At 52.1% G+C, this 17376-nt stretch overlaps 1 protein-coding gene across 1 annotated transcript; it reads right to left on the reverse strand.

Moving 5' to 3' along the window:
- Positions 1–1825: 1825 nt before the first annotated feature.
- LOC103306735 (zinc finger protein 271-like) lies at positions 1826–14138 on the reverse strand. Its single transcript, XM_042843781.2, has 5 exons — positions 12150–14138; positions 11527–11715; positions 10108–11283; positions 5037–5039; positions 1826–4331 (listed from the first exon to the last, which is right to left on the reverse strand). Exons 2-5 carry the CDS (start codon positions 11603–11605, stop codon positions 3283–3285), a joined length of 2307 nt encoding a protein of 768 aa, XP_042699715.2. The 5' UTR covers positions 11606–11715; positions 12150–14138; the 3' UTR covers positions 1826–3282.
- Between the last annotated feature and the right edge of the window lie 3238 nt (positions 14139–17376).

Genomic DNA, 17376 nt, shown 5'->3' on the forward strand with positions numbered 1-17376 from the left:
CAGGACCTCTGGTCACCCTAGATGGGGTTGTGTCCTTTGGGGTCTGCTGAGGAGAGGGAGAGACCCCAGCTGGCTTTCCCCACCACCACTCTAGAGATAGAAGCATTCACCTCCCTCAGATCATTTTTCGAGATCCTCACTGTGGTGAGATGGGACCAATGCCAGCCCTTGCAGACTGAAGTCCCCTCACCCCGGGCAAGGGAGAGCAGCAAACAGAGAATGCTGGGAGAGATGGGGTTAAATAACAGGAACCTCCCACTAAGCAAAGGAAATCTTGCTGTGAACTTCTTCAACTTGCCCTGGTTATTCAGCATCTTCCATTGGCTGGGTGTGACACAGTCATAGGAGACAAGTATCAGAGGGGTAACCGTGTTAGCCTGAATCTGTAAAAAGCAACAGAGGGTCCTGTGGCACCTTTGAGACTAACAGAAGTATAGGGAGCATAAGCTTTCGTGGGTAAGAACCTATTTCCATTACTTGCATCTGAAGAAGTGAGGTTCTTAACCACGAAAGCTTATGCTCCCTATACTTCTGTTAGTCTCAAAGGTGCCACAGGACCCTCTGTTGCTTTAGTCATAGGAGAAAGACTCTTACCCTCTGGACCATAATTCCTGAGCTGGCTGGGCAGGGTCAGGAGGGATCTTGATGGGTTTAGCTGAACTGACCTGTCCCTTAGACATAGCCCAGGGAGTGACACACTTCGCTTCAACCCTTTAGACCATAATTCACAAGCAGTTAGGTCCCATTCACCCACCCCTCCCGAAAGGTTGATGGCTCATTTATCCTTCTGGGAAATTCCTGAGAGTCCAAGGCAATGTGGATCTCACTGAAACAAGATTTGTTAGGAAAAACAAAGAGACAACCACATAAAGATATCCAAGATCAAGGTGTCCAAATTAGCCAAGTCTAAGGCACCCCACCCTTGCCCAAACTGGGCCACACAACTCTGTTGTGGTAGTAAAGAAATAGTAAGGTCTCACACTCCCATTTCTTTGTTTGTATTACAGTAGCATCTTGGGGCCCTGTTGTGCTGGGTGTTGCAAAGACACAGTCAGAAACAGCTCCTGGCCTGAAGAAATTACAAACTAAACAGAGAAAGGGACAGATAGGGACATTGAGACAAAGATGCCCACGATCTCATGAAGAGGCTGGGGCAGAACCAGGAACCAAACCCAGATTTGCAGAGCTCTAGCCCAGTGACTTTCATGCAAACACTGTCTCTGAGTGCCTGGATAACTCATTCCCAGGCTTACCCTTGGGGACCCTGTTCTTCGGTAGTCACGTCTTTCAGCTCTACCAGTCCATCTCCTGCGGGGTTCCAATGATCACACCAGTTAGCCCTACAACCTGCCTCATAGACTCAAGGAGATCCGTCACTGTCTATTTAGCTTAACAAAGAGAAGGTTATAGACTTGATCACAGTCTAAGTACCTACATGGGAAACAAATACGTGCTAATGGGCTCTTCCGTCTAGCAGAAGAAGCTATAACAACTTCCAAAGGCCGGAAGTTGAAGCTAGACAAATTCAGACTGGAAATAAGAGGTCAGTTTTAACATTGAGAGTAATTAACCTTTGGAACAATTTACGAAGTGATGGATTCTCCATCACTGGCAATTTTTAAATCAAGATTGTATGTTTTTCAAAAAAGCTCTGCTCTTGGAATTTTTGGGGGGAAGTTCTATGACCTGTGTTCTGCAGGAGGTCAGGTTGGCTGATGACAATGGTCCTTCTGGCCTTGGAATCTATGAATATTACTTTATCATTTTGACTTTTACTTTATATTAAAATTTATAATATAATACTGCAACACTCTTATATACAGTGCTTTTCCTCAAGTAGATCTCAAAGTGTTTTACAAAGGTCAAGTATCATCACCTCCATTTTACGGATGGGGAAACTGAGGCACAGAAGGGTGACATGACATGCCCAAGGTCACCCAACAGGCTAGTGGCAGAGCTGGGAATAGAACCCAGGTCTCAGTGCAGTGTGCAATCCACTAGATCAGGGGTTCTCACAACAAAGTTTTTGAGGGCCTCAGAGTGTGGCCACCAACTCTTGCGGGTGACCGTGCGGACAATTTTTCCTAAAATATTTAAATAACTTTAGGAAAAACATATAAATATGCACATATGTCCAAAACATTGTAATTTATTTATGTAGGGTTTTTTCCGACTCAGTAATAAAAATAATTTACAGTTGTCTCTATTCTTTACTGGACATAAACAACAGGAACACAAATAAGGTGCTTCGCATGTTCTTTTTTGTTGTTTCGTTTGCTTTTTTGGTTGCACTTTTTCCCCCCCCCTAAGACTTGCTCGCTGGTAAGTCTTCTGCTGTGAAAGTGATCTTTGTATGTTTGTGAATATCACTTTTCACAGCAGACTTACTCAGCCTGGCAAGCCCTGGGACAGATTAAGCCCTGGATGGGGAGGGGGCAGGGAGGCTGCAGGGCCCAGGGATAATAGCGGTGGGGGGGCATGGGGGGTGGGAGGGGATGTGATGGTGTAGGGGATGGTGAGCCTGGGGTCAGAGCATGAACCAGAGCCTGCCACTGCGTGGATGAAGACCGAAGCCCCATGGCTGAAGCTTGCCCCCCTAACCCCCGGGAAAGTGGGGAATTCACTTTCCCCACCTGCATGCAACTCCGGCGTTTGTGTCTCCAGAGACCAACCACTGCTGGCGGCCCTGGTAGAGGGGTCACTGCTTTGCGTCTCTCCGCCCCCATCACAGCCCAGGAAGCTGTGGCCACAAGAAAAGGCCCCGGTGGTGAAACACTGCCCTAGAGCACACTGCCTCTCATATCATAGACGATATAATTAGTCAAAACAATCAATCAGATGAAATATTTTGCCCCATAATCATATTTTGTGAAAAATTCTCAGCTTTCAACAAACCGGGACGAAAAATCAAATTTTTAAAATCTCTGAAATTCAAAGTTTGAATTTCCCATGGGACGAAATCAGTTTAGGGGTTAGCAGCAGACTCACAGAGTCATAGAAAAGTAGGGCTGGAAGGGTCCTTGAGAAGTCATCTAGTCCTCCCCTCCGCATTGAGGCAGGATCAACTATACCTAGACCATCAATGAGAGGTGGGACCTGTCCGAGATCTGGAACGGTTCTTAAAAACCTCCAGGGCCACAAATTCCACATAAATTCTGATACACGCTCCAGTCACCAGAGGGAAGGCAAGAGGACATCTCTGTGCAAGCAGGGGGTGCATACCCACTTCAGAAAGGTACCCACAATGCCCCTGTGCGGGCAGGGCAGGCCCCCCCACTGTCCCTAGACCATGTGCATTTTCTGGTGCCTGGCGAGGTAGGAGCTGAGGCTGAAGCTCTTGCAGCAGTCGGGGCATTTGTAGGGTTTCTCTTCCGAGTGGATCTTCTGGTGCTGGATGAGGGTGCAGCTCTCGCGGAAGCCCTTCCCGCAGTCCGCGCAGCGGAAGGGCCGCTCCTCCGAGTGGGTCCGGCGATGCTTGATGAACGCTGAGCTCCAGTTGAAGTCCTTGCCACACTGGGCGCAGTGGTAGGGCCGCTCCCCGGTGTGGGTGCGCTGGTGCTTGATGAGGGTGGAGCGGTGGCTGAAGCTGCGCCCGCAGTCCGGGCACCCGTAGGGCCGCTCCCCCGTGTGGACGCGCCGGTGCTGAGCCAGCTGGAAGCCGTGGCTGAAGCCCTTCCCGCAGTCAGGGCAGGGGTGGGGTTTCTCGCCGGTGTGGATGTGCTGGTGCGAGCGGAGGTGGGAGCTGCGGCCGAAGCTCTGCCCGCAGTCGGGGCATCGGTAGGGCCGCTCCCCGGTGTGGATCCGCTGGTGTTGGATAAGCAGCCGGCTCAGCTTGAAGCTCTTCCCGCATTCAGCGCACTCATAGGGCCGCTCCTCGCTGTGCAGTTTCTGGTGCCGGCCCAGGGCCAGCTTGGTGCCAAAGCTCTTCCCGCACTGGGGACACGGGTAAGGCCTCTCCTCCGCACCCATCCCACCGGCCAGGCCGGGGCTTTCCCCGGTGTGGGTGTGCTGGTGCTGGATCAGGTAGGAGCTGTCCCCAAAGCTCTTCCCGCAGGCCGCACACCTGTAGGGCCGCTCCCCGGTGTGGGTGCGCTGGTGCTTGGCCAGGTGGGAGCTCTGGCTGAAGCCCTTCCCGCAGTCGGGGCATTTGTAGGGGCGCTCCCCCGTGTGGACCCGCTGGTGGACAACGAGGTGAGAGCTGACCCCAAAGCCCTTCCCGCAGTCGGGGCACTGGAAGGGTCTCTCGCCCGTGTGGGTGCGCTGGTGCTGGAGGAGGTGGGAGCTGCAGGTGAAACCCTTCCCGCAGTCAGGGCATTGATGGGGTCTCTCCCCTCTATGGGATCTCTGGTGCTCAGCGAGGTCTTCGTATTGAGAGAAGCTCTTCCCACACTGCCCACATATGGTCAGTCTCCCCTCCTGATGCCCAGAGGAGTCGTGGAGCTGCCAGGGATCTCCTTCCCGCTCAGCAGAGCTCTCCCTCGGGAGGTCTCCTCGCTGCTGTCCTGCTCCACCAACGTCTCCATGCTCGGGGCTCCAGGACGTCCCGTGTTGCTCTGGTTCTGCAGGCCCTTCATGCTGGGGATTCTCCTCCTCATTCTCACTGGTTGTCCCGGCACCTACTGGGAGAGAGAGAGAATCCAGCCAGGGCTTGTTCCCTGTGCTGGCGAGAGAAGGGAGGCAAAGGGGTTTGTCACGGAGCAGAAAACCTGATGGGCAGGAAGCGAATTCCCACAAACCCTTCCCTGAAGGGAGACGAGGGGCAGGTTCTGCTCCATTGGCCCAGCTGAGCCCTCAGAGAAAGGCTGAGGGGAGGGAGGGCTCCTGCCAGGCGTTAGGTAGGACAGGTGGGCGCTGGGAGTGACCTGCTAGCGATGATATTGAGTGAGACGAGACAATTAGGGAATTATTTATATTTGGATGTGAGACGCAGGGTAGGAGCGAAAACTCAGAGCCTGGGATAATGAGGATAGATCTGAAACTCATATTGCAATGCTCATTTCATCTTTTCTAACATGGACGAAGGACGCGGGGAGTACCAGCTGGTCTTTAAGGTGCAGATCAAGCTAGATCCCATGCTTGTGTAAATGGGCATCACTCCGATGGGGCCTGATCCCCAGCTGGTGCGAATCACCCGTAGCTCCACCGGAGTCAATGGGGCTGGTGTGAATCAACGAGCAACACGGATTGACATTAGCTGTGGAACTGGCCATACACTGCTAGGGCCCAATACTGGGAGCTATGTCAAGCCAAACCCTTGTATGTTGCATCGCCTTCCGGCTCAGCACCCTTTGCCTTTTAAGAGTGAAAGCTCTTCAGGTCAGATGCTAGGTCTCTGTTTGTGCAGCACCTGGCGCAATGGGGCACTGAACCTGAGCAAGGCATGTACGTGCTGCCACACGAGCGGAGACAGACCTGCGGGGCTCCCAGCGGCTTTGCTGGGATCCCAGCTTTTCCCTTCGTTCCTGGATGGTCTCCAAGCTGGTGTCACCCATTCCTCACCTGCCCCAGCGCCTCTCAAGATCTCCTTTTCCTCGGCGCCCTGGAGATCTGGGACCCTGGGCTCTTCCCCTCGCTCCATCGGGGGGATCGTGGCCGGGTCGAGGATGGGGAATTCTGTTCAGGAGAAGAAACAGGTGAGACGGGGCTCAGTGAAAGCTCCCCCCAGGGCTTGGTGCAGAGAATGTGCCCAGGCTTGGACCCCGGCCCGGCTCTCTGCTGGGGGGGGGGGGGGAATGTTCCCAGGGGCCCCTTGAGGCAGGGAGACCCCTGGGGGCAGATGGGCCGCGCCCCCTGCAGGGGAATCGGGGATCTCCAGGCACATGGGGGGCGCTGGCCCCTTGTAGCGATGGCTCCGGACACAGCCGCGGGAAGAGCTGCACGTGGATCTAAGCACGGGAGGTTTCTTGAACGTGCAGGCGGAGGGCAGGGCAGGCAATACCCCAGGGCTGGAGCCGGGACCCTGCCGGGCTCAGCCCCACAGGCCCCGGGGCTGGCTGCGGAGAGGGCCGGGGGGGTTTCTCCGGTCCCAGTTCGGCTCCGATCCCGGGCAGCGATTTCCTGCCTCTGCGGCTGCGTCTCCCCGGGGCCCCGCCGCCTCTCCCCGCTCCCGCCGCACGTGGGCCGGGGCAGCGCCGGCCGCTCCCTTCCGGCCCGGGGCTCGGAGCTCGCTGGTTTTAACTCTGAGCTCGCCAGGCCGCCGGCAAGCGGGAGACCGCTCAGCTGGGCCCCCCCCCCGCCCGCCTAGAGCCGCTGATCTCCCCCAGCCAGGGCCCCCCTCGCCTAGACACAACAGACCCCGGGGAGGAGCCGGTGTCTGAGCCCCCGCCGCAGGGAGATGGGGGATACTTTGCACCCCACTTGCAATGCGGGAACCTCGCGCCCTCCCGGGAACCCCGCACCCCCGGGCCGGGCCCTGGCATATCCTGGGCTGTTGTACCCCCTGCCCCTGTAGTGGGGGCTCCAGGCAGGGCCAGATTGACACCTTACCGGCCCCTAGGCACAGCCTCTTCAGCCTCCACCCCTGCCCATGCCTACAGCCGACCTTCAGGTTTTCCATAAAAATATGAAACTTTTAACCCCCTTTTGATTTTTAGGCGCCCCTAGAACGCCGGCAGCGCCCCTAGGCACGTGCCTCCTGTTCCTAACTGGAAATCCGGCCCTGGCTCCGGGAGCTAGAGTGTGGGAGTGGGATCTGGGTACACACGGGGACCTGATACTGGGGGTGGGGATGGTCAGACGTCTGGGAGCCTCCGGGGCAGCTCTGGGCACAGAGGGGACATTCCCCAGATGTCACTGGCTCCTGAATTAGTACTGAGGAGCCAGGCGCTGGAGAGGCCAGGAGGCCATGGTCTGGCCTCGCAGGGAGCTCTGGTTTTTAGCAGCCTTTGGGACTTGTGTCCTAACCCGAAGAACAACCCACACAGGGTGACTCGTGTGTCCCCATCGAGTGGCCAGACTATTTATGGACGTTTATGAGCTTCCTACAGCCTCTCAGCTGAGGGCTCAGATCCCACCACTCAGGCAGCCGTGCCTTGAGCGTTTAGATGCAGAGCTCCTGGGTTCAATCCATGCAGATGTCCTGGCCAGAGGCATCATTGGAAGAGCCCGCAGCATTTGGATTCCAAATCCCGAAGCTGGGAATGGGCGACGGGATGGATCACTTGATGATTCTGGTTCTGTTCATTCCCTCTGAAGCACCTGGCATTGGCCACTGTCGGAGGACAGGATACTGGGCTACATAGGCGCCGACTCCATGGGTGTTCCAGGGCTGGAGCACTCTCGGGGAAAAATCAGTGGGTGCTCTGCACCCACTGGCAGCCAAGCTCCCCCCGCCCCACCTCCTCTCCCCCCCCCCCAGTGCTTCCCACCGCCAAACAGCTGTTTGGAGGTGCTTAGGACTTTCCAAGAGGGAGGGGGGAGGAGCAGGGACGAGGCAAGCTGAGGGGAGGAGGTGGAGGAGATGCAGGGCGGGGACTTGGGGAAAGGGGGTGGGGACTTTGGGGAAGGGCTGGAATAGGGGCAGGGTGAGGGTGGTGCAGGGGTGGGGCCAGGGGCAGGGGTGGGGTCGAGCACCCACCGGGAACAGTGGAAGTCGGTGCCTATGCTGGGCTACATGGACCTTTGGTCTGACCCAGTATGGCCGTTCTTATGTTCTTAATTTGGGACAGGCATAGATCTCTAGGGTACAGGCTGGGCCTGGGGGTTAATGATTCCTGCTGAGCAGGGGAGGGGAAAGTAACTCACTCTAATGCAGATCATTCCAGAACTCAGTTCCCTTTCAGCCTGGCTGAGAGAACCCTGTCTCTAAAACAGATTGCCAAATAACGTCAGCCCATAAACCTGGTCCCCTGCCATATCAGCCTGTCCCCTGGCACCCCACACGTGAAGGTTATAAGACATCTTAATGAGCAAGGGCACTGGCTTCTACCCCGTATGGAAGAAAATGGAGGAGACCCAATGCGGTCAGACTCTCAGCTGGCGTAAAGTGGCCTCACTCCAGTGATTTCAATGAGACTCTAGAGCCCATTATGTCTAGGCTCTGAACCTTCTCCCCCACCCCATGTAGTTCTCTCAACATGGCTTTCTTGGCATCCGATAAGATTCAAGCTCCCACCAAAGCATCTCCACACACATCACTACACTCAACTTTGATGACATTTCTCTGTCGGTCTGTAACGTGATCACTGTTGAATACCATCAATTCCGCAATTTCAGGCCATTTTTAGGCGTCAATGGGCAGAACCCCATGGATCTGGCCCCCAAAAAATAAATAAATAAACCAGAATGGGGAAATGTGGGGTGCACACAGCCCTTGGTCTTTGGTTAGTGGAGCTACAGCTTCCACCATCTCTGTAATTGTCCATAGCTCAAAGAAGAGGTTGATGACAGCCGTTCACACCTTCCAGTGTCCCAGCACCCCCAGCTCAGTTTAAAAGGCTGACATCCTGCATGACTTAGCTGCCAGACAGAAAGAAAATAAAAACAGGGGGAAGGGGCAAAGGGGAGTGTGAGGGGGCATACAGCGCCCCTGGCATGAGGGGGAGAATGAGGGACCCTGGTAGAGGGGGAATAGGAGCACAGAGACCTGGGAATGGGGGAATAGAGAATCCCTGGTAGAAGGAAAATGAGGGACCCTGATATGGGGGAAGTGGGGATACATAGAAGGGGAGAATAGGGGATGGGGAGGCAGATAGAGCCCCAGGAATGGGAGGTGAACAGGGAATAATTGTATGGGGGATGGAGTCAGCCAGGGCACACAGAGCCCCAGGCATAGGGCAGGTTGTGGTGAGGAGAGGAGTCCCAGAAACAGAAAGGGATGAGAGGGGGGCCCACCGGAGCTAGTAGGGGAAGTAGAGGAATGCAAGGAGCCCCGGGCTTGTGCAACGGGCTCCGCCTGCAGAAGCAACAAAGCGTGAGACTCTCTAGTTTAAAGGTGATTTTAAGGCCAGAAGGGACCGTTGGCATCCTCTAGTTTGATCTCCGTAACACAGGCCAGAGACTCACCCAGAGATCTCTGCATGAAGCCCATAGCTCGTGGCAGAGCTACAGTATGTCTTCGAGGACAACCCTCCAGTCGCCATCTAAAGACCCTCAGGGATGGAGAATCCACCATGTCCCTTGGGAAGACTGCCCCAGTGGCTGCTTCTCCGCACAGTCAAAAATGTGCACCTTTGTTCCGGGCTGCTGCAGCTCCCAGCGGTGGCTCTCGTTCAGACTTTGTCGATGACAGAGCCATCTGCCACCAGGAATCTCCTTCCCATGCAGGGGCATGTAAACCCGAATCAAGTTACCTCTGAGCCTTCCCTTGGAGAAACCAAAGAGATTGAGCTTCTTCCGTCTTTCACTACAGGGAAGGTTTTTGCAGACCTGGCATCCTTCTTGTGGCCTGCACTTCAGGCCACTATGCTCCGTTACAGTCCAAGCTGAGACCTAACGTGGGGGGCAGATTACCCCACATGTGCTACTGTAGGGTTCTCACACCTTTCTCTGCAGCAGCTGGGACACTGTCAGAGTTGGAATATGGCACTGGATGGTGCTAGGATCTGAGCCAGTCTGGCAAGGCCTAGGAACCCACTCCAATGTACCACCAGAAGCTGGGAGTGGACAACAGGGGATGGATCACTCAATGATTGCTTGTGCTGTTCATTCCCCAAAGCACCTGGCATTGGCCACTGTCGGAAGACAGGATACTGGGCTAGATGGACCTTTGGTCTGACCCAGTATGGCCATCATTATGTACCGTCCGGTTTGAACTGTGGGCACCAGAACTGGATATAGTCTCTGGGGATGGTCTCCTGGTTCCTATTCCACATTCCCAGGATCGTGGCCAGCCTTCACAGCCACCGCAGCACACTGGGAACTCACTTGATGGCAGAGGCTGAGTTACCATGTCAGTTTCTTTCCCACACAGCCTGTGGGTCAATGGCAGGGGCTTTCTTGGATGGGGATTCCCTGGTGCAGAATCACGACTGAACCCCTCTCCCCCAGGTGGGTCCATGGCAGGGCCCCTCTGAGCTGATTTCCTGGGGTCTAACTGTAGTCAATCTTCCACCCAAACTTCCCACCCTTCTCCCGCCCCATGTCATTGGCTGGCAGGGGTCCCCTCACTGTGGATCCTCTGGTGCCGGATCAGGTTGGAGCTGCGGCTAAAGCCCTTCCCGCAGCCGGCACAGCGGAAGGGCCGCTCTCCTGTGTGGCCACGCTGGTGGTAGGTGTAGTGGGAGCTCTGGCTGAAGCCCTTCCCACACTGGGGGCACTGGTAGGGCTTCTGGCCGGTGTGGACCCGGCAGTGCTGGGTGTAGCGGCTGCTCTGGGTGAAGCCCTTCCCGCAGTAAGGACATTTGAAGGGCTTGGCGTCCAAGTGGGTGTGCTGGTGGTCGATCAGGTTGGAGTGGCGGCCGAACCTTTTCCCGCACCGGGGGCACTTGTAGGGCCGCTCCCCCGAGTGCACCCGCTGGTGCTTGATGAGGTTGGAGCTCTCCCCGAAGCGCCGCCCGCACTCGGCACAGGCGTAGGGCTGTTCCCCGGTGTGGGTGCGCTGGTGCTGGGCCAGGTGGGAGGCCTGGCTGAAGCCCTGCCCACAGTCAGGGCACCGGTAGGGGTGCTCGCTGGCATGGGTGCGCCGGTGCTGGATCAGGGCGGAGCTCTCCCCAAAGTGCTTGCTGCACTGGGTGCAGCGGTAGGGCCGCTCCCCGGTGTGGGTGCGCCGGTGCCGTATCAGGTTGGAGCTGCGGCAGAAGCCGCGCCCGCACTCCTCGCACCGGTAGGGCTGCTCCCCGGTGTGGATGCGTTGGTGGACCACGAGCGCAGAGCTCACCCCAAAGCCCTTCCCGCACTCTAGGCACGTGTAGGGCCACTCCCCGGTGTGAGTGCGCCGGTGCTGGCGCAGGGAGGCACTCAGGGCGAAGGCCTTCCCGCACTGGGGGCACCAGAAGGGGCGCTCCCCAGCGTGGATCCGGCTGTGCTCCGTGAGGTTCCCGCGCTGCGTGAAGCCCTTCCCACACACGGTGCAGCGAAACGGCTTTTCACCCGTGTGGGAGCGCTGGTGACGGAGCAGGTTGGAGCTGCGGCTGAAGCGTTTGTGGCACTGGGTGCACTGGTAGGGTTTCTCCCCTGGGGCGGCTTTGTTCTCCTCTAGGGGCTCTCCCTGCTGCTGTCCTGTCCCTCCCGGGCTCTCGCTGGCTCCTCCCCGCTGTGTGGCTGACGTCCTGTGCAGCTCTGTTCGCACAGACCCTTCCTGCTGGAGGTTCTCCTCCTCGTTCTCACTTGCTGTCCTGGCACCTTCTGGGGGAGAGCGAGAGAAAGAGATGCAGCTGATGGGCAGGAAGCGAATCCCCCCAAGGCTGGGGGAGGTGAGAGCTCCTGCCAGGGGTCAGGTGGGAGCCGGGAGTGATGCCTGCCATGAGGCCAGGGCACCTGCAGGGGACAAGACAAGACAGACTGGGGAGCTCCCAGTGGCTTTGCTGGGATCCCAGCTTTTCCCTGCTCTCCCAGACAATCTCGGACCTGGTGTCACTCATTCCTCACCTCTCAGGCCCTCCCTTTCCCTGGAGTCCTGGAGAATGAAGATGCTCGGTTCCTCCCCTCTCTCCAGCCGGGAGATCATGACAGGTTTGGCTGTGGATGTGAAAGCAGAGAGGAGCTGGAGTGTCGTATTGCAACAACTGGCCCCTGAATTCAGCTGATGGAGAATTTTCCATGGAGGTTTGCTCAAGGCTGTGGGGAGAGATTGGCAGATGTTCGTAGATTCTAGTCTGATCTCCTGCGTAACACAGGCCAGGGAAACCAGCATAGATCTGGGTGAATAATTGAGGTTTTCTTGGTTCAGTGGGTGACCGGAGCCTGACTGCAGCGTTTAGTGCCGCTAGTCTACCAACAATAGCAAGTGGGGGTTTCCCCCAGCGAGACCCTGTAACGCACTCCTTACAGGGACACACAATTAAATACTGTGCAAGTGCTCTCCTGACTGTTGGGCTCAGCCCCGCCCGTGCTGCCTGGGTGGGTTCCCTCTGGCCCCAGCCACAGCTCAGCTACGGTCCCCTAGTCCTGGCAGCCTTTTTCTCCAGACAGCGATTTCCTGCCTCTGCCTGTTTCTCTCCCTCCCCTGGAGCCGCCTCTCCCTGTAATTCCCCTTTAGCCCAGAGACTCACCGCTTGGAAGCGTTATTCCCAAAGGTGTTCCCAGGAGAGCTCATCAATTGGATTCAACCCCTCAATGCACAAGGTACTGAGAGACGCCAGCCTGATACTTCCAGAGGAAACAGCTGAGAGCAGGAAGTTCCTGTCTTTATTAAGTTCCCCTTGCAGCACTGCCTGCTCCTCTCTAGACCTGGGGAAGGCTTAGGAGCTCTATGGTTATTTCTTTCCATTCCCCAGATACACTGAAAGGAGCACTGCCCTTCCACATATTAAATGCAAAGTGCCTGCATCCCTGCCTGGACAAGTCTAAGAAATTAACCATGCAAAGGAGCTAAATAAAAATCCACATAGCGAATGTTTGCCCAGCCAGGTCATTCCACCCTATTTCACACAGGTGTCTGGTTGCAGGTTAGGCTCTTAAATGTAGGTCTGAATGTCAGAGTCATCAGAGTTCATCAAATGGTTCCTAATCAATTGGAGCCGGCACCCGGCAGATCAACTTGTAGGGCAAACTCCTCAGCTGCTGAATACGCAGAGCGTGGGAATTTCAAAAGCACTCGGTGCTGGACTTGTTCTTCCCCCATTGCAATCAAAGGTAAACGTCCCCTTGACTTCAAAGGCTATTTCGACACTACACACCTTACAGCGGCACAGCTGTACTGCGGCAGCTGCTGTAAGGTCTTCTGTGTAGCCGCTCTATGCCCGCGGTACCTGTCAGAATTTGCTACCTCTTGCCTTTCAGTCTCTGGCCTGGGGTAGCAAATTCTGGCCGAGCATCAACCATTGGCCACAATTAGCTACCTCTGGCCCACAGGATGACCAAGATGAGAGGTAGTAAACTGTGATGGGAATTCGCTACCGTTTTGAAATCTCCACTGTAAATGTGGACACAAAGACAGGTATTTTTCAAAATGTAAAAACTTGATTATTGTAACAAGGTATATAAACAAAAATAGCTTACTTTTCCTTTCAATATTTTTTCAAAAACAAGCACCTAAACATATTTCCTATACAGAGTTAACACGTTTTTTTGTTCTTAACGGAAATGTACATTAAAATTGAACTTCTCGATTACTCCTTTATATTCCAGCTGTTATTCAAAGAAAACCAAAGTATTTCTCTTTACAAAACAATTGCACAATGTACATCTTTTATAAACAACTGAACTACGCACATTGTGTGCAGCTGTACTTTTTCTTCTCATTTAGTCAGAAATCTCATTGATTTCCTCTGGAGGGCAGGGCACACTGGACCTTTGATAAGTCAGAGATGAGAAAATGAAATCAGAGTTAATATCACTAAATATCATTTCAGTTAACAAAATAATATTCCTTGAACATATAATCATTAGTCAAGACATGTCTGCCAGAGGATGTTGTGAAGGCCAAGACTATAACATTTATCACTCGGCTCTCAGGAGGCTCGCGAGAGATAGAATCAGACTTTAAGGTCAGAAGGGACCATTATGATCATCTAGTCTGACCTCCTGCACAACGCAGGCCACAGAATCTCACCCACCCACTCCTGTATCAAACCTGTGCCTGAACCATTGAAGTCCTCAAATCATGGTTTAAAGACTTCAAGATGCAGAGAATCTTCCAGCAAATGACCCGTACCCCACGCTTCAGAGGAAGGCGAAAACCCCCCAAGGCTTCTGCCAATCTGCCCTGGAGGAAAATTCCTTCCCGACCCCAAATATGGCGATCAGCTGAACCCTGAGCATGTGGCCAAGACTCACCAGCCAGACATCCAGGAAAGAATTCTCTGTAATAACTCAAGATCCCACCCCATCTAACGTCCCATCACAAGCCATTGGGCATATTTACCGCTAGTAGTCAAAGACGAATTAATTGCCAAAATTAGGCTATCCCATCATCCCATCCCCTCCATAAACTTATATGGCCACCCATTTTCCCAATCTCTTCGGAGGGCACCGTTTTTTCAATCTCATCCAGAGCCGTTTCGATTTCCGTGTTTTCCTCTGATCTGTTTTCAGCCCCTAACGTTGGTGGCTCTTTAAATGATTTTAAGTGGGAGACACAGTAAATAGATCCTAACAGTTTCCCTGAGATGGTTCCCAATTTAACTCTTTACCCACAACAGCGGTAACTTTGTATGGGCCAGGATAGCTAGGTTGCAGCAGTCCTCCTTTTCTTGTTTTCCTTCTTGTATTCAGTAACATAACAGTCCCCAACCGCAAATGCTATTTCCCCATATTGAGAACGCTTTCCTTTAGCATACCGTTTGGTGTTGCTTTTTTCTGCTGCTTTAGCAATATTACTAAGAGCCAGTGCAACGTCAGCATCCTTTCTCATTTTCAAATGTATGCCGTACTCTTTGTAGAATTGTTCACCGTGTTCCTCGAAATTTGGTAGCTTTGAAACAAACGGAGACGGGGTTGTATTTGTGAAATGAAGATTCACAGAATAAGATATTGACGTGAAAGCTGACGGTACTGAAATACACGTACCGTATAATTCTCTGAGATTTGGTCTGGAAATTTTGCTTCAAAGCCATACAGCAGTCGAAAGGGTGACATTTTGGAGGTCATGTTCACTTGAGATCGCAAAGAAAATAAAATGTCACCAAGAAATTCATCCCAGTTACTCCCAGTGTCATCAACCAACTTCTGCAATGCTCTGTAACAAATGGTGATGGAATAGTTTGTGGGGGAAAAAAGTAAACGACTGAGACAGATTATATGGAATCAAAAAGGCACCAGGAGGAGGTCATCCCAGGGCATTGCTATGTTTATTCTTCATTTCACATGTGATATGGTATAAAGACGTGCAAAGTAATAAATTGACTTGCAAGATTTAGAAGCTTCTGGCATGGTGCATTCTACTTGCCTTTAGTATTGTAATTTTCCCACCTCTAAAAGTACCTTTTGATGGATTTGGTAGTGCTGTGAGCAAATCCGTTGGTTAGTGGGTGGCCTGGGCTGGTGAAGATACGTTCTATTCCCCACTTTTTGCATATTTCCAGATTATACTGAAAGAAAATAAGTTACACCATAAGCTTTCCTTTGGACAAGTCTGTATTTATGTTCCTTCCCCTATTTGCCATTGATTGTGTGTGTGGTTACTGTGGTTTACTTTTCGTTTACTACGTGGAATAATATGTTGGGGGTTATTTGGGTGGGTAAGAAAACACACACACACACACACACACACACACACGCATGTTATAGCTAGCCTGATGGGGTGACCAACTACAGTGTTTGCAAAAATAGGGCGAGTGTTCCGAAAAAAACTCGTCAGCAACAATTTACATTAGAAAAAAAAAAAACACCTCACAAGAGCAACGAAGCCCATGTTCACTATCGACTATCCGTGACCTGATAGTGTGATTGAAGATATAGTAAAAATAACCTCAAAAATAAATCTTTACCTCATTATTGAATTCAGGACCACAATTTGGGGGGAGCAATAGCTCAGTGGTTTGAGCATTGGCCTGCTAAACCCAGGGTTGTGAGTTCAATCCTTGAGGGGGCCACTTGGGGATCTGAGGCAAAATAAGCAGTTGGTCCTGCTAGTGAAGGCAGGGGGCTGGACTCAATGACCTTTCAAGGTCCCTTCCAGTTCTAGGAGATAGGAAATCTCCATTTATTATTAATCTGTCAGTATCCGCTGTACATATCCATGCTGCATAATTATCTTGTGTATTTTCTTTACTACCTCATAGGCTGACTTAGTTTGAAGTGGAAATGCTTCCACCCATCTTGTAACATAATCCGGGGCTGTCAGTATGTACTGGTATCCCTTCTTTGTCGCTGGTAGTGGCCCTGTTAAATGCATTCCCACCAGTTCCCAGGGCTGACTGACCTAGATGCAGGGGTGCAGGTTAGTCAGACTTTGGATTTTTCTTTTAAATGGTCTCAATAAGCCCATACGCAGTAAGCAGAGAAAACGCTCTAATGTGGTTTCCACAACCACACAATCAGAATCTAATTTCCGTTTTTTAAAAACGGAACAAAAAGAAAGAAAGAAGCAAACAAACAAAACAGAAATACAAGAATAGGGGGAGGAAAAATGGTACAAGGCTAAACCTGCAGAAATAGACCATGCCAGTGCAAGGAGCTAGAGAGGTCATTGTTGCACTCCATTGTGCCACTCACCTGCACTGCATTCATTGTGGCAAATTCAAGGCCTCGTTGTGTAGCAATAATCAAAATGAATAATGATAAATTATCTCTGACTCTCTCTTTCAAAGATTTCTTACTGCCTTTGAAGGAAGTGACTAAGACTCTATATCACGTATACGCAGTCTGCACTAAGAACATTCCTCATGCATTGACAATGGAAAGGCTGTACAAGAAGATACGTAGCAGATGTCTCAGAGTCCAAAATTTACCTTTATGTTTTCCAAGGTGGTATCTTGATTTAATTCTTTTCCTGCCTTCTGGCAATGCAGACATTGCTCAACCTAGTTTGGACGGAATAACATGACGACATGAACGTTCTTGTATGAAAACATTATTGCAAGGGAACGGAGTTCACACTTTCACACCAACCGTATTAATATCGTTCTTTGCACTGAACATTTCAGATCTGTATTTAAATTCTAAATCACCTATTTCAGGATTTTGTTTCATTACTTTACATACCCAGCCTGAGATGTCCTTTGTCATCCCTGGCCAATAGTATCTTGAGCAATTAGCGCAATTCTCGTTTTGACTTTTCCTTCATGTCCACAATGGGGACTGTCATGATATTGTTTAAAAAGTTGTAGGGCTTGATCCATGGTGTGAACAACGACCACCTTTCTCTCTTTGGCAGAATAGAAAAGCGTCCCCTCTGCAAATCAGAACAGATGGAGACGTGATGATGACAGCAAGTGTTGAACTTAAGCAATTATCAGATATTTTCAAAGTCACAGATTCATTATAAGGCATATGCATAGAAAAGATATCTGTATGCATAGGGGTCACCTTAACCTGAGTACAAGGGGGGAATTTCACTATATGGTTACAGATCTGTCGCATCTTACGCACATTTAACATGCGCGATTTCAACTTTATGTGGTCAGCAAAAAAAAACCCCAAAAAAAACAAAAAACAAAAAAAAAAGAGAAAAATAACAATTTTAATACTATACTTGTAGTGCGGGCGATTTCGCCCGCCATTGAACTCAATGGAATTTTGACTATACGCGGTTTTCGCTTTATGCTCTAACCGCGGAATGGAACCCGCACGTAAGATGAGACAGACCTGTATAATTAAATGTTGAAAATTTTTAAA

This window comes from Chrysemys picta, chromosome 4, assembly GCF_011386835.1.
Source record: "Chrysemys picta bellii isolate R12L10 chromosome 4, ASM1138683v2, whole genome shotgun sequence".
Lineage (NCBI taxonomy): Eukaryota > Metazoa > Chordata > Testudines > Emydidae > Chrysemys > Chrysemys picta.